General features: G+C 50.6%; 1 protein-coding gene across 1 annotated transcript in view; it reads left to right on the top strand.

Annotated features, from left to right (window-relative positions):
* The first annotated feature begins 5317 nt into the window (after positions 1–5317).
* Positions 5318–20415, top strand: part of LOC124702781 (transportin MOS14) — a 35736-nt gene continuing 20638 nt past the window's right edge. Inside the window, exons 1-13 of the mRNA XM_047234942.1 lie at positions 5318–5965; positions 6056–6139; positions 6231–6290; positions 6428–6556; positions 15512–15573; positions 15715–15771; positions 16222–16342; positions 16589–16723; positions 17262–17342; positions 18081–18194; positions 18308–18387; positions 18481–18616; positions 19258–19407. Coding sequence (XP_047090898.1) covers positions 5333–5965; positions 6056–6139; positions 6231–6290; positions 6428–6556; positions 15512–15573; positions 15715–15771; positions 16222–16342; positions 16589–16723; positions 17262–17342; positions 18081–18194; positions 18308–18387; positions 18481–18616; positions 19258–19407 — 1842 coding nt within the window. The 5' untranslated portion in view covers positions 5318–5332. The remainder of the gene's footprint in view (positions 5966–6055; positions 6140–6230; positions 6291–6427; positions 6557–15511; positions 15574–15714; positions 15772–16221; positions 16343–16588; positions 16724–17261; positions 17343–18080; positions 18195–18307; positions 18388–18480; positions 18617–19257; positions 19408–20415) is intronic.

Below are 20415 nucleotides of genomic sequence, written 5' to 3'. Positions count from 1 at the left end.
TGAAACATATGTATGCAATGATAATCCGTGTTAATCCAAGCTAATTAGGACAAGGTGCGGGCACTATTGGTATTCTATGCATGAGGCTTGCAACTTATAGGATGTCTTATACATAACACATATGAATTATTACTACTGTTGACAAAATTGTTTCTATGTTTTCAAAATGAAAAGCTCTAGCACAAAAATAGTAATCCATGCTTCCTCTGCGAAGGGCCATTCTTTTACTTTATGTTGAGTCAGTTTACCTACTTCCTTCTATCTTAGAAGCAAACACGTGTGTCAACTGTGTGCATTGATTCTTACATGTTTACCTATTGCACTTGTTATATTGCTTTATGTTGACAATTATCCATGAGATATGCATGTTGAAGTTGAAAGCAACCGCTGAAACTTATATCTTCCTTTGTGTTGCTTCAAAGCTTTCTACTAAGAATTTATTGCTTTATGAGTTAACTCTTATGCAAGTCTTATTGATGCTTGTCTTGAAAGTACTATTCATGAAAAGTCTTTGCTATATGATTCAGCTTGTTTAACCATTGTCTTTACCATTGCTTCGACTCGCTGCATTCATCTCATATGCTTTACAATAGTATTGATCAAGATTATGATAGCATGTCACTTCGTAAATTATCCTTGTTATCGTTTACCTACTCGAGGGCGAGTAGGAACTAAGCTTGGGGATGCTTGATACGTCTCCAACGTATCTATAATTTCCGATGTTCCATGCTAGTTTTATGACAATACCTACATGTTTTTCTCACACTTTATAATGTTTTATGCATTTTCCGGGACTAACCTATTAACAAGATGCCGAAGTGCCAGTTCCTGCTTTCTCCTGTTTTTGGTTCCAGAAAAGCTGTTCGGGCAATATTCTCGGAATTAGACGAAACAAAAGCCGAACCTCGTATTTTACCGAGACGGACCCAGGACACCGAAGGAGAGACGGAGAGGGGCCCACACCACCTGGCGGCGCGGCCAAGGAGGGGGGCGCGCCCAGCTATGGGGTGGGCCCCTCTGGCACCCCCTCGCGCCGCCTCTTCGCCTATATAATCCTTCGCGACGCGAAAACCCTAGAGGAACAGATCATATTCCAGAAAGACTCCAGGAGCGCCGCCGCCATCGCGAAACGTAGTTTCGGGGGACAGAAGTCTCTGTTCCGGCACGCCGCCGGGACGGGGAATTGCCCCCGAAGTCATCTCCATCGACACCACCGCCATCTTCATCGCCGTTGCTGTCTCCCATGATGAGGAGGGAGTAGTTCTCCCCCGAGGTCGAGGGCTCTACCGGTAGCTATGTGGTTCATCTCTCTCTCCCATGGTGTGATCTTTATGTGATCATGAGCTTTGTATCACTATTAATCTATGTGCTACTCTAGTGATGTTATTAAAGTAGTCTATTCCTCTTCCATGATGTAAAGGTGACAGTGTGTGCATCATGTAGTACTTGGCGCAGGTTATGATTGTAATCTCTTGTAGATTATGAAGTTAACTATTACTATGATAGTATTGATGCGATCTATTCCCCCTTTCATAGCTATTGGTGACAGTGTGTATGCTATGTTAGTACTCGGTCTAAATTGCAACGGTCTATTATGCACTCTAGAGGTTACTTTAATATGAACTCCGGATTCACTCTCCACGGTGTGACGGTGACCAGTGTGCGCATCGTGTGTGATTCCTTTATGAAGTTGTGGAGCTTGTTTACTCCGGCTTGAGGGTGCTCTTGTAGCCCTACACAATGAATGGTGTTTGTTATCCAACAAGAGAGTGTTTGAGATTAGCATTTATTTATTTATTATGTGATCATTGTTGAGAGTGTCCACTAGTGAAAGTATGATCCCTAGGCCTTGTTTCTAAGTATTGAAACACCGTTTCCAACAAGTTCTGCTACATGTTCGCTTGCTGCCATTTTTATTTCAGATTGCAATTACTACTTATAATCATCCATATTACTTGTATTTCACTATCTCTTCGCCGAACTAGTGCACCTATACATCCGACAAGTGTATTAGGTGTGTTGGGGACACAAGAGACTTCTTGTATCTTAATTGCGGGGTTGCTTGAGAGGGATATCTTTGACCTCTACCTCCCCGAGTTCGATAAACCTTGGGTGATTCACTTAAGGGAAACTTGCTGCTGTTCTACAAACCTCTGCTCTTGGAGGCCCAACACTGTCTACAGGAATAGAAGCGTGCGTAGACATCAGTTACCGCTCGAATTACCCGACAATGGCGCTAAGATTGGCGGAACCGTTTGAACCTCTTAAGGTTCCGGGTAAGAGTTTAAAAACGACAAGCCGTTATCTCTGCAGGGGAGTAGCCCGGAGACCCGTTGTAAAAATGAGGTCAATTGATGAAGTCCCGCGGGATGAAGGATTTTTCCGGCATGCAAGCTGGAAAAGAAAAAATCATAAAGTTGGAGCTCTTCAATTTTCCCCATGTTACCGAGAGGATTGTCGGAAGCGAAGATGATTCGAGTAAGGCGGAAACAAAGAGGTGAATCTCGGAGAACTCTAGGGGCTATTGTTGTGGGTATACTTCATGGGTGTACCATCGACAGTGCCTAGATTCGGCAAGCCCGGGTGGCCCATAGACGGAGAACTCTAGGGGCTATTGTTGTGGGTATACTTCATGGGTGTACCATCGACAGTGCCTAGATTCGGCAAGCCCGGGTGGCCCATAGACGGTGATGGTGGCATACGGCCCATCGGGCGGTCCAGTTGCTGTAGATCAAGATGGATGAAGTCCAGCCCAGGAACAAGGAGCTGGATCCACCGAACAACTCTAGAATTCGGATCCGGCCTGGCCCATCAGGGTAGCCGGATCCGGTACGACGTATAAGGGAAGGCGGATCCTTAACGTACACGACAAGATAACATACCGTGGTTAGACAAATTGTATTCCGGCTAGGACTCTCCGTGTAAACCCTAGATCCAGGCGCCTTTATAAGCCGGATCCCGGGAGCCCTAGAGGCACAACCACAACTCATTGTAACAACGCGTAAGCGCCCAGATAATTCCAGACACGCATCAGTTGGCCCTATCCTCGAGCAGGTGTTCCGAAGCTGGGTAACTCGTGTACCACCGTCCTGAGGACTCTCCGCCCAATGGCCCCTACTTCTTCTTCCCTCTATGAGGATCCCTCCTCTGAAGTACCGTCGAATAGGCAACAACACCCGGAGAAAATAAATCCAGTAATAACCATAGAAGATGAATCCATTGATCCGGAGAAAATAAAGCCAGTAATAACCATGGAAGATGAATCCATTGACCCGGAGAAAATAAATCCAGTAATAACTATAGAAGATGAATCCATTGACCCGGAAACGCATCGGGTAGATAGTGCATGCAGACGATTTATTAATTTTTTTTCATGAAATAGAGAAGTGAATTGGGTAGAAATGACCTCGCCGACTTCGTTTATATTGATGACTGCTGCTTGTTTCTATGATGTCCTCCGTACACTGTTGTGACTTCTGCGTCGCTGGCCGCCGCGATGGTAGTTGTGCAAGTAGCCGTCCAACGTCAATTTCAGCCGCGTACGTAACTCATCAAATTAGATTCGACGGATCTCGTCTGGATCACAAAATTCAGTCACCGCGTATTTCCACGAACGGCCCGCCAATTGACGAGGGATCATCTTGACAATGCCTACAGATTGTAGACTTGGGTTTCGAGGAAGAGCGATGGTGAAGATTCCGGGAGCGAGATTGGGCACACGATATACCTAGCTTCGGGTCTCATCGGTGGAGGATCCCTACGTGCTGCTAGCAATCTAGTATATGATCATATATATGTTTACAAGGTGCCGCCGTAGCGGAGCTATGTTGTCTATCTGTTGTCCCCCCTCTATCGAGTGCCCTGACTAGCTTTATATATGCAACCAGCCTAGGGTTTTACAAGAGTCATAGTTGACTACTACTTCGGGTTGCCTTCTTGGGCCTTCTCCATATTGGGCTGAGTCAGGTATGCTTGATGGACTAAAACATGCGAATAATCTTGAAACCATCCAATGGATAAGGCTAAATTCCCTTACAACATCCAATGTTCATGATCTGGAAACCATGATCATCTATTAATCAACAAGCTAGTTAAACGAGAGGCTTACTAGAGACTCTGGTTTGTTTACAAAACACACATGTATCAATGTTTCCACTTAATACAATTAAAACATGTTATGTAAACATTTATCATGAACACTAAGATATAACAATAATCATTTTATTATTGCCTCTCGGGCATATCTCCAACAACAATTTTGGTTTACGGGCTCTGTTACGCGACAACAACTTCCGAACCCGTAAATGCATGGTTTATCACATAATTTGGCATACGATGAAACTATCAAATGCAAACAACTCATGCATAATTCATAGTTTTACATCAAATGACACAATCATAGAAAATCGTTCATAGTTCATGGCAGAAAGTTGCTTAGTCTCCTCACCATATCCTCTCACCACCGGCATCAAACGGAGGTAGGACCGTCGTCACCATCATCGCCACCACCTCCATGCGTCACCGATGCACCACCATTTTCCCCTTCACGAGCTAGTCTTCGTCTCTCCATGATCTCCGCCGATGCATCCTTCCACCACTCCATTTGTTGCTCGTTCATGTCGTTTATGTTCATCATCATGATCTCTCTCTTTCAGCCAATAGTTGCTTCATTGCTTTGGCTTTCTTCACATTGATCCTCATCTCCTCCAACTTGACCTTGTTCCTTGCTTTCTCTCGGCTGGCTTCAACCTTGGCAAGACTCACATCCGTCTTCTTCTAGATGATGACAAGCTTGGTCTCCAAAGTCTTGGCCGCTATCACATGATCAAATTTGTCCCTCAACAATGCTGCCTCCCCCTCGAGCTTGAGCCTCTCTTTGGTCTTCTTGTTTCCCTCCGGCTTGTCATTGCTCCGATCCTCTTTCTCATCCTCGGTATCATCCAGCGCAACCATTGCAGCTTTCTCGGGTGCCATTCTTCGTCCCTCAATTACCACTTGGGGAGATGTTGAAGAACATCAAAGCAATGTATTATTGTGAAGCTCTTGCTCTTGCTGCCGACTATATCTCTATACTTAGCATCAGCATTGCGGTCCTACATTTGCAAAAGAGATATGAAATCATGTAGGAGGATTCGACACCAAACCTACTCCGGAAATAAGCTCAAAAAAATAAAAAAACAAACCTACTCCGGAAAAAAGAAGTCAAGGAAAAGAGGAATCGGCTCCCGAGTCCCCACTCCTCCACTCGTCCGTGCCTGCCACTCGGCCCAATCAATCCCCTCCGTCCCCTCGCTTCCCACGCGCCCACCTCCCCGCCGCCGGAACGGCAGCGATGAACGCCGGGGAGGCGCCTGACCTCCAGGCGCAGCTGGCCGCGGCCGTGCACGCGCTCAACCACGGCGCCCACCCTTCCGCACGCCTCGCCGCCAACCAGTGGCTCCTCGGCCTGCAACGCTCGCCGCAGGCGTGGGCGCTGGCGGCCTCGCTGCTCGCCTCCGGGGATTACCCGGCCCCTTCCCCCGACCTACTCTTCTTCGCAGCCCAGATGCTCCGCCGGAAGATCCAGTCACCTGGCGCACCGCTCCCGGATCCCGCAGGGCAGCTCCTCGACGCGCTCCTAGTCGCGGCACGCCGGTTCTGCCTCGGGCCTCCGCGGCTGCTCACGCAGATCTGCCTCGCCCTTGCGGCGCTCGCGATCCGCGCCGAGGGAGGGGTAGATGGCCTTTTCGCGCGAATGCCACACTTACCTGACCCCGCCTTGCTGGAGCTGCTCACCGTGCTCCCCGAGGAGGTGGCGCAGGATCAGAGCGGCGACACGGGGGTCGACTCCGCCTCGCGGTGTAGGTACACGCGCGAGCTTCTCGCGCACGCGCCCGCCGTGCTTGACTTCCTGCTCGCCCAGTCTGAGAAGCCGGACGCCGCCCACGAGCCAAGCCGAAGAATCCTGCGATGCCTACTGAGCTGGGTACGTACGCTTCGCGCTCACTTCAATCGCGTCGCGTTTTGGCTTTCCCTCTCCCTGTGCTAAGTGCTAAGAGTAACGGCAATGTTGTAGGTCCGCGTGGGATGCTTTTCAGGAACGCCTGCGGCCGCGCTTGCCGTGCATCCACTTCTCACGTTCGCGTTCAACTCCCTGCAGGTGTGATTGATTACTAAACCCACTTCGAGGGATTGGTTTTGTATTCACGTGCTCACATGTTAAGTATTTCGTTGCTGTGTGGTCATGAAAGGCGCCCTTCTCGTTTGACGTGGCCATTGAGGTTATGACGGAGCTTCTCAGCCAGTATCAAGTAAGTTCTCTTCTACTGTACTACATTGGTGCAATCAACTGTTGTGAATTTGTTGACTAACAAAACATTCTTCTCCAAATCGACTTTTAACTCATAATGGACTGTGAAATATGATGCATGCTCCTATCTACTTGTAGGATTTACCTCAGGCTTTTCTAAGCAAGATTCCATACATCAGAGAAGTTCTTCTTTTACCAGCTCTAGCCAACAGAAGCGAGAAAATTGTAGCTGGTATTGCTAGTTTGATGTGTGAAGTTGGTCAGGCAGTAAGTTTTTCTCATTCTCACTTGTAGAGTGTTTGTGTTTTAGCATCATGATTTGCACTACTCACAGTATGTCCAGTAGTCAAACTAATTGAATACTCCTATTTTAGGATGAACAATAGACTGATATAATTGAATACTGAAATGTTAATGGAATACGCTTGTGTTGGGTTTGGGTGTATGTGTAAATTCCTCTATGGGGTAGTTCTGGATGTACCCCCAGCACGTCTTTGTTCTTGATCCTAGTAGTGACGTAATTCCTTATGTTAGTTATTCATGTTTAAACCATTATCACATATTTTATCACATACAAAGAGGGGTGTTCTTATTTGCTCGTACTACCTGTGTGAAGCACCACAAGGTTGTGGAGGAACAGATCCACCGTGTTGCTACAATGTGGACAACACAAATGTTCAAGGAACCGCTTCAACGTGCCGCGCTAGATATCGCTCTAGGGGCGTAAGCTAGATATCTCTCTAGGGGCGGGGGCTGTCAAGAGTTTAATTTAAACTCTCAACACAAGATCTAATCCAAGATCTAAAACAAGAACAGAAAGTTCACATTATTGATAGGTAGATGGTTCATAGTCTGGTTCGTAGGTAGAGGTTGGACCTCTATTTATAGGCTGCATGAGCCTTCACTACTTAGCTCTACTTACAACTAGAGTGTTCTAGAGAACACTACATAAGCTAGGGAAAGAACTACACATATTCTAGTTACAACTTATACTAGAATACTCTGGAAACCACTACAACACATATAACTAGAGGATCATATTACCTAGAATATAGTAGAAGTATGTAGAAGCTAGTACTAGATATTAGTTCGGTCTTTATCGGAAAAAAAAGATATTAGTTCGGTTTACTTTATTTTATTTTCTCTTTTGTCCCTCATCACTGTGTTTATTTGCTCAAACCAAACGAACGTAAATGCCCTATACAACATTGCATTTCACCAACCCAAAAAATGATAGACTAGTTCAACCCACCAACCTAGCAAGTGAACCATCAGCATCGCATTTCATTCCAACTCATACCCTCAGTCCTGTGTCCCAGTTTATAAGCTGGATGTGCTCAAGGAGACAAGGACTAAGAGCATCTCCAGTCGTGTCCCCCAAACTGCTCCCCAAAGGGATTTGGGGCGCCGGACGTTTGACCTCCCCCAGCTGCGCTCCCCAAAGCCCTTTTTGGTCCGTCGTGACCCAATACAGTGTCCGACACGCCGAGCCTGTCCTCGCTACGGAACGCTGCGGGGACGCCGGACAGAACAAAAATCCGCGTCGCGAGTGGCGGGCCAGCATCGTCAGCCACATAGGGTTGCCGTGCAACCGTCGCCTACCTCTGACGAACGCAATTTATTTCTGCGCAGCGACGGTGTAGTTTCCCCAGACGCGCAACGAGACGTCTCATCGCGCCTTGTCCTGTGTGCCGGCGTTAATGCGCCCCACGGCCCCCTCGCCTGCCTCCGGCGTATAAAACGGGTGCTCGCTCATCGCCCCTCCCGCACAACCCTAGCACCACACATCCACAACCCTAGCCGCCGCCACCCAACTTTCTCCACATGCGCTCCATGGTGGGTTCAACTGGCGGCCGTGGCAGGGGCAGGGGCGGTGGGGCTGCACGCTCGCCGTCGCTTGACGAAGAGGACTGCCCCTGCAACAAGTACTTCGAGTTTGTTGTACTCCCGGACACGTTCGAAGAATTTCTTGCCGGCCCAGAGCCGGCCGCGGTTACCCTGCGATGCGACCGTGGAGGTCTTGTTCGACAGGGAAGGCAAGATGTACATCCACACCGGCTGGAAGAAGTTCGCCCACGACCATGACGTCGAGGTCGGCTGCTTGTTGAACTTCTTCTACGAAGACGACGGCGAGTTAAGCGTCAAGGTGTATGGCAAAGAGTCTTGTCGTATCCACTATCACAGCGGCTCGGGCGATGACAACGACGACGACAAAGAACGAAGAAGACTAGGGCTGACCTCTAGTATAGGTTTTTTGTATGCCCTATATTGGTGTCTTCCAAGGTTCGTGGATGTTCTTCGTCGTCTGTTTCAATGTTTTTGTCGTGTAAAAGCGACGAAGCATCTCCAAAATTATGAATAAACCGTTAATTTTAAATAGAAAATTGTTTGGGGGTCAGGTTCTGGGAACGCGGCTGGAGAGGGACGCCCCCCCAAGGGCGGCACCAAGGTGCGGCGTCCCCCAAACGACTGATCCGGTGCTTTAACCGGACGCCGTTTGGGGACGCGGCTGGAGATGCTCTAACCATAACATTGTAGCGCATACCGTGTTGCCTGTGGGATGCTCCTGCGAGTATCATTGGACATAAAATGATCATTTCTGGATGGCTCCGCTCCGCTCCTCCCTGCCCTAGCCTAGCCTAGCCCCACCCACCCACCAAAGCCCTCGCCGCCGTCGATCCCCGCCGGCAGCCCTCCTCCCTAGCCCTCCCCTGCCCCCCCCACCCTCATGGCCTCCTACTCCGGCGCCTCGTGCTCTGCGGAGGGTCTGCGTTGGCACGGATCCGACGGTGAGCCCTCCGGCGCGCGCAGCTACTCCGACATGGTGCGCACCGGAGCGACCCCGCCGCCTCCGTCCGCACCTCCTCGCGCTCCGGCCGCCCCTACCGCCGCCGCCCGCAGAGCCCCGGCGGCCACCTGCCTCGGCCCCCGCTCTGAGATTCACAGGGTCACCCGCGAGCCCGTCATCGACGCCGACGGCTTCCGCCAACCACGTCGCAGGTACCGTCCCCGCCGCCCTCGACCAGACGCTCGTCGCTCTCCGCCGCGGCAGCGTCGCAGCCCTACACCGGAGGAGGACGCTGGGCTCTGCTTCCGCTGCCTGGAGCCCGGCCATGTGGTCCGCGACTGCACCAACAAGGTCCGGTGCCGCAAGTGCCTCTTCTCTGGCCACGAGTCCTGGGAGTGCGGCCCGCGGCGGCAGGCCGCTGACCGTGGCTCTGGCCACGCGCCGGCTGCGCCTCCGGCTGGCTCGCGTCGGGAACGGCAACCCACGGCTCCGCGCACCGCGACACCTCCACCGCCGCCCCCGGCGGCCACGCGCGCACCGACCAACGCTCACGTGGGCACGGCCCCGGCGCGGGTCATCCTGTCGCGCTCCGTCGAGATGGAGGAGTCCGAGCGCGTGCTGGAGCGTGCCATGCTGGCCACCATCACCGGCACCCGGCCCACGGTCACCGTCGATGCGGTCGCTGACTTGCTCTGCTCCTCCTTCGAGCTCGTCCCGGCGACTTCACCGTCCACATCCACCACCCTGAGGATTTCTTGGTCATCTTCTCCACCAAGCAGATCAAGGCACGCATCTCCGGCGACCACTTCGTCAGCTGCCCTGAGTTCTCCCTCATGATGAGACCCTGGTGCAAACTCGCCCACGCCGGCTCGGGCAGGTTCGAGCACCGTGTCGAGCTTGAGCTCCGCGGAATCCCTCCCCAGGCCTGGCATCTGTCGACGGCTGAGCACCTGGTGGCGCCCAGCTGCTGGATCGACAAGCTCCAGCCCGACACCCGCACCCGCGCCAACCTCGCTGTCTTCCGATGCTCTGCACACACGCACAACCTCGGCCGACATTCGCAGCGAGCACGGCTTTGGAGATCGTCGAGCAAATCCCTTCGCGCGTGCCCTCGCAGCCGCCGACGATACAGACGCTCACTTACCCCATCAGCATCCGGTTCACGCGCCTGGACGACGACATCGGTGCTCCGGCCGCTCCCGCGCCCGCGGCGGGCCCTGCGGCGGTGGCGCGCCTGACATGGACGGCGAGCATGGCAACAACGGTGAGGGCCGTGGCCGCAACCGTCGGCGGGGGCGCAAGCGCCGCCGCACGGCAGACGCCCCTGACGGCCGCGCTGATGGCATGGCCGTCGACTGCTTCGGGCCCTGGAGCCAGGCCGTACTGGGCGCGCCGATGGCCTCGCCGTCGCCGCTCATGGACGCCTTCGTCGCCAAGGCCGGCACGGCGGCGCGCCGCCGCTGGTAAAGGACAGAGCCGTGGACCGCTGGCCGCGCCAGCGTGGGCCCGGCCGTTCTCGTCGCCTTGCCAAAAGAGGCAAAAGGCGTGGGCGCAAAAGGAAGGTGGCAGCCCAGGTCCCACCATCTGTGGAAGCTGCAACGGGCACTCCCCCGACAGGATCTCTGTCACAGAGCCCCGGGCCCCTTTCGGGGACAGCTGTCCCGCAGCCCTTGGACGTTTCCGAGGTCCCGTGCACGCCAGGCATGACTCGTTCAAACCCACCATCGCCTTGCGCGCAAGTGGATAGGTTGGACCTGGCCTCGCTGCAGGACGCCGACCGAGGCGGGCCACGGGATCCGTGCGCTTTCCACCAGCGCCAATCGCTGGACAGTACGGTGCCTGAAACCCCCATCCAGGACCCACCACCACCCGAAGAAGAGGCCTCGCCTGCTGCCACCAACACGCCATCTCCTGTCGCATCCTTGGACGGATCTGCCGACCGGCATGCAGCGGAGACGCCGGTCAATGACGTGCCATGCACGCCAACTGCAGCTCCCGCCTCGCCGCTCATCTCGCCCTTGGAGGATGTTGCTGCTGGGATATTGGGCCGCAACGACAGCCCCATAACCATCCTGCGACGGCCCGCTACTACCCGTGACTCCGACGTGCCCTCCTGTGACACGCTGGAGGAGGCCCGGCCCACACCCAGCCCCGCCACCACGGCCTGCTCCCCTGTGCGCCGCTCACCGGCCCGGTTCGCCTCGCCGCCGATCTGGCAGAGGCCACCAAGCACCTGAGCGCCGCCCTGCCTACTCCTGGGAAACGTCGGCAGCGACCTGTGCTGAATTTTTCGCCACGTCGCGGCCGCTCATCGCGCGCATGTGCTGCCCCGCCCACGGCTGAGAGACGCACTCACATGCACATCTTGCGCTCCTTGGGTATAGTTGGCATCGATCAGAGGATCACCCCTGACCAGATGAAGACCTACGACGGGATGTTCTCCACGCCAATCCCGCTAGGCGTCCTCAAGGCCATGGCCGCCCTCGTCGGCCGGGAGATGCCCAGCTCAGTTGGTTCGTCGCCGGTGGCTGCCGAGTCCGTGGGGAGGCAGGCGCGTTCTTAGACGTGCTGCTCCGCCACCACCTGACGACATCTTTCCTATGGATCACGGCCTCAAGATCGCTTGTTGGAACGTCCATGGCATCAACTCACGCGTTCGCCGCATCGCCATAAAATCGCTGATTGATTCCACCGACGCGTCCATTGTTTGTATGCAAGAAACTAAGATGGAGCTTATCTGCTCGTCGATTGTCCTCGAATTGCTAGGTTCTGAGTTTGATGATTACGTCTACTTGCCTGCCCGCGGTACCTGTGGTGGCATCTTGCTTGCCTGGAAGAGCTCGATCGTGTCGATCTCCGACCCGGAGTTCACCACGAACACTTTGTCCGCTAGAGTTTGCACGCTTGCCGGTGCCCCTTGGTGGATCACCATTGTTTACGGGCCCCAGACCGACGCCGACAAAATCGAGTTCCTCCAAGAACTTCACGCCGTCCGCAATGACTGCCCAGGGCCGTGGTTGCTGTGTGGTGACTTCAACCTCATCTACCGCCAGGAGGACAAGAGCAACATCAATTTGAACCGACGTATGATGGGCCGCTTTCGCCGCGTGATCAACGACCTGGCCCTCAAAGAGATCTACCTCAATGGCCGGCGCTACACTTGGTCCAATGGCCAATCCCCTCCCACGCTGGTGCACCTCGACAGATTCTTCTGCACCACGGACTGGGATGACAGCCACGGCGAATGTTACCTGCGCTGCCTCGCGTCTGTTGTCTCTGACCACTGCCCGCTGCTCCTTGACTGCTCACCCATGCAGCCGGGCCACCGGAGATTCCGCTTCGAGGAGTTTTGGTTACGTATGGAGGGCTTCCAGGACACGGTCACCGCCGCTTGGGGTTCGGTGCACCACAATGACCCGTTCCTTCGCCTTTGGCTTCGCCTACAGGCCACGGCTCGGTGCCTCACCAGTTGGAGCGCCAAAACCGTCGGCAACGTCAAGCTTCGCATGGCCGTGGCTCGGGAGTTCGTCCTACGCTTCGACAAGGCTCAGGAACACAGGAATCTTTCGCCGGAGGAGGCTTGGTTGCACAAGCAGCTCAAGGTCGCTTACCTTGGGCTCGCCTCGCTCGACCGCACCATGGCGCGGCAGCGCGCACGGATCGCCTGCCTCCGCGATGGCGACGCCAACACTCCGTTCTTCCATCAGCACTGCACCTACCGCAGGGCGAAGAACCGCATCCACGCCATCCTTGTCGACGGGCGTACGTTGTCTGATCACGCCGACATTGCGGAGGCGGCTTTCATGCACTTCGACGGCTCGCCGGGCACCGCGTAAACTCGCGACCGCACGCTTGACTTCGCCCGCCGATTGAGCCCGCCGCCGATCTTGACTCCTCGAGGCCCCTTCTCCGCCGAAGAAATCGGGGCGCCGTCAGCGTATGCCGGCCCGCAAGGCGCCCGGACCCGATGGATTCACCGCGGATTTTCTCCGTGCTCGCCGGGGCACCGTCGAGCAGACGTCGTCGACGTCTTCCAGAGCAGCTTTACGAGCTGCGCGGAAGAGGCTTCCACCGCCTCAACCAGGCCTTGATGACGCTGTTGCCCAAGCGTGCGGACGCGACCTCCCTTGGCGACTATAGGCCCATCAGCCTTATTCACCTGGTTGCCAAGCTCTTCGCCAAGACACTTTCGCTGCGCCTGGCACCGCGCCTCGACGAGCTGGTTAGCGCCAACCAAAACGCGTTCATCTCCGGCCGCAGCTTGCACGACAACTTCATCTTGGTGAAGCAATCTGCCCGCCTCCTTCACCAGCTCGGAGAGCCCCGCATCCTCCTCAAGCTCGACCTGGCAAAAGCCTTCGATTCTATCTCGTGGCCGTTCCTCCTCGAAGCCCTGCGCCAATACGGTTTCGGCGATCGCTTCCTGGGCTGGCTTGCGATCCTGCTCACTTCGCCGCACGCGGGTCCTAGTCAACGGCGAGCCCGGCCCACCCATCCGGCACCGAGAGGTTTACGGCAGGCGATCCCTCTCGCCGCAGCTCTTCGTCCCGGGCGTCGACGCCCTCGGCCGCCTAGTCCGGCCGCGCGATCGGCGAGGGCATCCTGCAACGCCTACACCCACGGCGGCACATCCCGGCGTTTTCGCTGTATGCCGATGACGTGGTGCTGTTTTGTTGCCCCACGATGGAAGACGTGACCGCCGTGCGCGAGATCCTGCGGCTTTTTGGCCGCGCGTCCGGGCTCCAGGTCAACTACGCTAAGAGCTCGGCCACCCTCATTCGCTGTGACGAGGGAACCGTTGCGCCGGTGCTGCACCAACTTGGCTGCCCCACGGCCGGCCTGCCGCTCACCTACCTTGGCATTCCGCTGACTTTGCGGAGACCAACGGCTGCACAGCTGCAACCTCTGGTTGAACGCGCCGCTGCTGGCCTCCCCACTTGGAAGGCGAAACTCATGACCAAGGCTGGGCGAGCAACGCTGGTCAAGGCGGTGATCAGCGCCATTCCCATCCACCAGCAGTTGGTGCTTGGACTCCCCAAGAAAACGCTGAAACTCATCGACAAGATCAAAAGGGGATTCCTGTGGGAGGGAAAGAAGGAAGCAAAAGGTGGAAACTGCCACGTCAACTGGAGCCGCGTCTGCAGGCCTCTCTCGTACGGCGGTCTGGGCATACCGGATTTGGAGCGGACGGGCCTTGCGCTGCCGCTTCGCTGGCTTTGGCTCTCCCGCACGGACGATCGACGTGCGTGGAGCGACCTAGACCTGCAGTTCACGCCTGAGGAACGAGCGCTGTTCTTTGCCTCCACCACCATGACGGTTGGGAACGGCCGCGACGCGCTATTCTGGGAAGACAGGTGGATCGACGGCCGCGTCGTCCGTGAGATTGCGCCAAGCCTCTACGGGTGCATCCCCAAGCGCCGGCGCAAGGTCAGGACCGTTGCCCAAGGGCTGCTTGGAAACGTCTGGGCCCAGGACATCCACGGCCTCCTCGGCGTGCACGAGATTGGCCAGTACCTGGCGCTCTGGGCGGCCGTCTCGCGCACCACTCTCGGCACTGAGCCCGATAGGCTGATCTGGAAGTGGACTGCCAGCGGTACTTACACCGCCAAGTCTTGCTACCTTGCGCAATTCCATGGCTCCACTGCCTCCAGCTCTTGGAAGCTCACTTGGAAGACGTGGGCGCCACCGCGGGTCAAGTTTTTCACTTGGCTTGCCTGCATGGATCGCCGCCGGACTGCCCAACGCCTTGCCGGGCGAGGCCTCCGAAGACCATCCTCGCTGCCTCCTCCGCGACCGGATGCTCGAGACCATGCACCACCTCATCCTCGCCTCGTCCCTTCTCGCGACAGGTTTGGCACGAGGTGCCGGCTCGCCTCCGCATGACCTGTCAGCCCGCCGGACAGCAACGACGCCTCCCTCGACGAGTGGTGGCGCAAGGCCAGGCAGATGATCACTAAGCCTATGCGCAAAGGGCTGGACTCCTTCACCCTGTTGACGCCTTGGATGCTCTGGAAGCACCGTAACTCTTGTGTGTTTGATAGAACCCAGCCCTCGGTGCGCGACTTGGTTCAGGAGATCTTTGATGAGGCTCATCTTTGGGCCAGGGCCGGCGCGAAGGGCATTAGGGTAGTGCTTCCGACGACCTGGGATGTGCACTGAGTCACTTCTTGTACTTGTACCCCGCCTCCTAGGAGGCTTGTAAAACTATCTATCTTTTCAATGAAATGAAACGCAAAAGTCTTTTGCGTTTTCTCGAAAAAGAAAAGAAAAAAAAAGAACTTAATTCAGTCTAAAAGTGGTTAGGGCAAAAAGCCAAGTGAAATCCCAATGCAAAATGGCATAGTCATTTTTTTTGTTTTGTTTTTTTGCATCTCCTATATGCTTTTATTCAGAGACTCTGTTGAACACAAGCTGATAACTGTTTGATTTTCTAGGCACCTGGTTTGGTTGCAGAAGGGAGCAATCAAGCACTTGCCCTTTCCGATGCAATTTTGAGGTCAATCTATGCACTGCTTCTGTGGTACTTTTACCTTAGTTTTGTAGTTATTTGCTTTAAAATTTGGTGCTAATACTACACGGTGTTTTAATTCACTTTATTAGCACTTATGATTCTGACGGACTTCACCCTCAATTACAGATGTGTAGCTTTTTCTAGTGAAGACTGGGGGATTGCAGATTCCACTTTGCAATTTTGGTAACAATGCTCACCTTTTTTTATTTTCACGAATCAAACTCTTCCTTTTTCTGGGTTAATTAGCAATTAGTTCATGTATCATATTATTCCATCCTGCGTGCGCGATGGGTGGGCTAGTATCTTCACTTGTATTTCATGTCCTGTTTAATTAAAAAAAAACTCTAACCCATTAGAGTGAAACACCTTCTAGTTCATCCAGCTGTGCTGTGTTAATGCGTGTGAAAGGCTTGACTGTTGCTCTTCCTTTCCCATCCCATTCAATGTAATTTCAGTATGGTTTAACAACTGAATTTTCCGTAGAATGTTCAGTTGAGCATCATCGATGACAACACAAATGTTGAGTTGTACAAGTTTGCATGTTGGAATTTCTTTCTATATTCTGTTTTTCTGAAGTAAGGCTAAGTTCACAAGCAAATAATTATTTATACCCACCAAGCTGAAATTTTACAGGTGCAGTTTGGCACATTTTATTCTTGGTATTGATGTGCAATCAGCTGAAAGGAATGCCACACAAGAGACGTTTCTCCCTGTGTTTTCTTCACTGCTAGATGCTCTTCTTTTTCGTGCTCAGGTTTATCTCTTTTCACTCAACATCATTCACTTGTTATATCATGATTAAGTGATCAACAGAAGTTTCTTTCTTATAAATGCTTCCTTTTTTCGCATTATACCTCGTATAAATGCCAGTTACACCTTTCTTTTATACTAGATCATTATCAATTGACTAAGCCCTCTTTTATATTCTGCACTTCTGTATGTGCGAAGGTTCTATAGATCCAACTGTTCACTTTGCATTGTAACTTCTGATAATTCACAGATTATTGACACTGATGAGCATGTCACTGATGGAGTATGTTCGCTACCCGATGGGCTAGCACAATTCAGACTGAATTTGGAGGAGCTTCTTGTTGATGTGTGTTTGCTTTTAGGTGCCCCTGCATATATTAATAAGGTATATATTTTGCTGAAAGATGGCATTGTCTTCCAAGGCTATTCATAAGTAATCATCTTGCATTCTCCATATAATATGCCCCTTGTCAGGGAATAGGATAAGTACGTATTATGAGGGTTTCTAGTGGTTTAGTAGTTGTGAGGGTAGTATTGGTATTTCAACTAGTCCATCATCGTGTACCTAGCCGCACTTCATATAAGGCTATCTTTGTATCCTGTGATACCAACCAAGAAATATGAACCACAAATTTATCTTGTCCTTTATTCCAGTTCTTCAATTACTGCAATTTATCCTTTAATTTCTATCCTGCAATTTACCAATTTATCTCTCAATTCCTCTCAAATTCATGTTTTGAGATCCAATCAGGGGCCTGACACTCCTGCCACCATATGTATCTTTATATATAATTATAGTTATTGCTTATAATGTTACTAAATTACGAGATCATTTAAAACCTTTTCATGAATTCTGTTTTAACAATTTTTCTTTCTGAAATCATTATTACTACCATTTGCTTAACCCTTTGTACTTTATGTAGCTTTTTTCTGGTGGATGGGGTTTCGTTAGCCAATCAATACCTTGGAAAGAGGTAGAAGTTAGAATGTACGCACTTAGCATGGTAAGCGCGCAATATCTATTGCTAAACTTGATTTATAAGTTGCTATTGAATACATGAAAGCCTTTTGTTATTTTTATAGAATATAGCGTAATTTGATCATCATGTTGATTATGCTGATCCTAATCTGTTTATCCACTAGTTCCTTTCTTTTAGCGTACTTGGTTAAATGTGATTAATTCCCAATTGCCTTATATCAAGTTGCTCTTCAAGCTGATATGATCTGCTTGGAGGCTCTTATTATTCCACACGTCTGTTAGTCCACTGGCAGATACCCATTTAAGCTTCTTAGTTTCAATGCAAATTTAAATGATTATTGGAAGATACCCTTCTTTACGCCAAGCCAAGAAGTATCTTGTTTAGGGGTTTACTATGCTTCTTAAAGCACCCCGAGAAAGGTGGCCTAGTTCAGGGATGCCTCGAATTGTTTTCTGTTACTTTAAGCAATGACTAGGAAATATGCATTCGGCAGAAAAATATACATGATTTAACAATGACCATTAATACTGTATAATCTCTTTGCTGTTTAGCTTATAGCTCTATTGGTGATGCAGAGGGATATTAATCCATACCAATCCTGTGATCCTACTTTCAGTAAATTCTTCTACTGTCTGCAAGTCAAAATGTCCTTTTCCAGTTTTTGCTGGTTGGCATGGCACCCTCCTGTGTGGTTAGACATAAGTATGCAAGGAACCAGCATGCTTGATCTACGTGCCAAGCTCATGAGTTACTGAATTTCAGGTTGCTGACACGATTTTACAAGATGGAAGTCCCTTCGATTTTTCGATCATAATGCATTTTGTGAATATTCTATCCAGCGGGACACTGGCTGAACTGCATGGCTGCCAGTTCGTTGTAAGACTTCCTCAATATGCCTTCAGACATTTCTATGATAAATTTATCTCTTTATTGTACTTCATGAAGCTAATTAGCTAATGTTCTCTCGTGTGATTTCATATTTGTTCTAGGTATACAAATCTTTCGGTGACGTCATTGGTTCTTATTCAAAATGGTTATCGTCTTCCCAAAGTAATATTAAGCCATTACTGTAAGGATTTTTTTTAATGTGTGTTGATGTTTAATGTTGATTTTATTTCTCATTTAGCACACTAACTTGAATGTGTTGTGCCATTGTTTTCAGCCTATTCTGTGCTTCAGGGATTTCAAAATCCTTATCGTCAAATTCTTGCTCCTTAGCGTTGCGGAAACTTTGTGAGGATGCTACAACATTCATCCATGATCCTCAGAATCTAGAGATTCTTTTCTGGATTAGTGAGGTAAAATATACCTCAATGATTGCAAATTTACTCTGCCATGATATTTTCTAGTTAGGAGCCAATGCAGTCCATACTTCCGAAACAATGTATTTGTTGTAGAGAGAAAATGGCTATTCGCAACTGTGATTTTTTATTCCATTAGCAAGAGTTAAATATACATTATACAAGAGAGGTGCAGGCCACATGGGCAAAAAGTAGATCATCCATATTGGCCAAGTCATCCTAGACTGTTGAATTGAATAGCATGTCTGTTTCTGAAGCAGTATGGTGTATAACTAAATAAATACAATGCAGCCTTACTGTCTAGAAAGAAAACAAGTTTTGCTTATACAGTTTGTCTGTCTTCATATTTTTTTGGCTGTAGCAGTCATGTGTGCATACAATTTCATGTTTTAGCACTGCATGACTTGATCTAGTTGTGGGCATTTCCTGCATAGCTATTTGATCTCTCAAATTATTCCCTAGGATGTACTTCTCTTGTTCATTGATGTCTTCATGGTTTTCATCACCGTTGGGTACTATCACAGTCGGCCAGATCTATGGTCTAATGTACGACATGGTATTTCGCCTTGTCAATTTAGCTTATACGTTCATCTTGGGCTTGTATTCGATGTAGTATTCAAAGAACAGTGCTCTTATAGGGTATGGATGAGGGGAATCTACGGATAGAGGATGAGGAAGAGATAGTTAGTGCAATTACACATGCTCTATGTTCTATTCTTGACAAAGAGCCAAGGAAAAATTCGCTGGCCAGGCTGCTTTATTCAAGCTACTCAGCAGTCGAAAAGATTGTATGTTTTCTTTCCCCAACGCAGCTTTTCTTGGAGTGCTGTCTGAATTTATTATTTTCAATTATTTATCATTTGTTGGACAATAAGCTTAAGAACCATGTTCAGTACCTTTAATCCTATAAAATATTTCAATCGATGGCAGGGGTACATTCACCTTCAGGCCACATAACCTCTTGGATCTGGCACAAACAGTTGGGATGTGAGCAGATATAGATGATTTTGTTTGGCTTTAATTTATTTTAATTCTTGGCAAGAAATGAGCTTTGTGCTATTAAAGTATAAGCCTTTGCATGAACTGTCAATAACTTAAGTATAAACCTTTAGCACGAACAGCCAACATTTGTTGATGGTTTATTCTATAGTTCTGTGGCTTTCATTGAGGCTAGTCTTTATCTGCATCAGCCAGTTTATATAGGCATACATCATGGTAATTGGTCTTTTTTCATGAACTTATATTCAACATCTTCACTAAACTTTACTCTCTTGAAGTAATCTGATCTATTTTTTCAATCCAAAAGCCAAGGTTCTTAGGGTGTGTTCGGTTTGGGGATGGGTGGAACGGAATGGAACCGTTCCGCACCCAGAGCATGTTCCTGCGTTCGGTTGCAAACTGGAATGGAATGAAGTGGTTCCTCCAAATGGAATATTCCCTCTAGATCCGGAATGGAGTGGTTCCTCCGATTCGGCCGGACGAGGTGGAACGGGTGACTGTCACACGCTGATTAATTAAGTTTAGCAATAATTAACCAAGTTTAGCAATAATTAATCAAGTTTAGCACTACTTAATCATGTTTAGCAAATAATTAATCGAGTTTAGAATAATTAATCGGGTGATTATCTCACCCATTCCATTCCATTCTCGTCCCATTCCAAAACCGAACACAAGGATGGAACCTCCGTGACAAAATTTTTGTCGAAACCGAACACAGGGATGGAACGTGATGAGGTCTAAGACCCCGTGTGTGGCCCGATCTTGCGGTTGACCCGAAATCCAAAGGGGAAAGGGAG

The sequence above is a fragment of the Lolium rigidum genome, chromosome 3, assembly GCF_022539505.1.
Source record: "Lolium rigidum isolate FL_2022 chromosome 3, APGP_CSIRO_Lrig_0.1, whole genome shotgun sequence".
Lineage (NCBI taxonomy): Eukaryota > Viridiplantae > Streptophyta > Magnoliopsida > Poales > Poaceae > Lolium > Lolium rigidum.
This window is presented reverse-complemented; position numbering and strand designations above follow the sequence as displayed.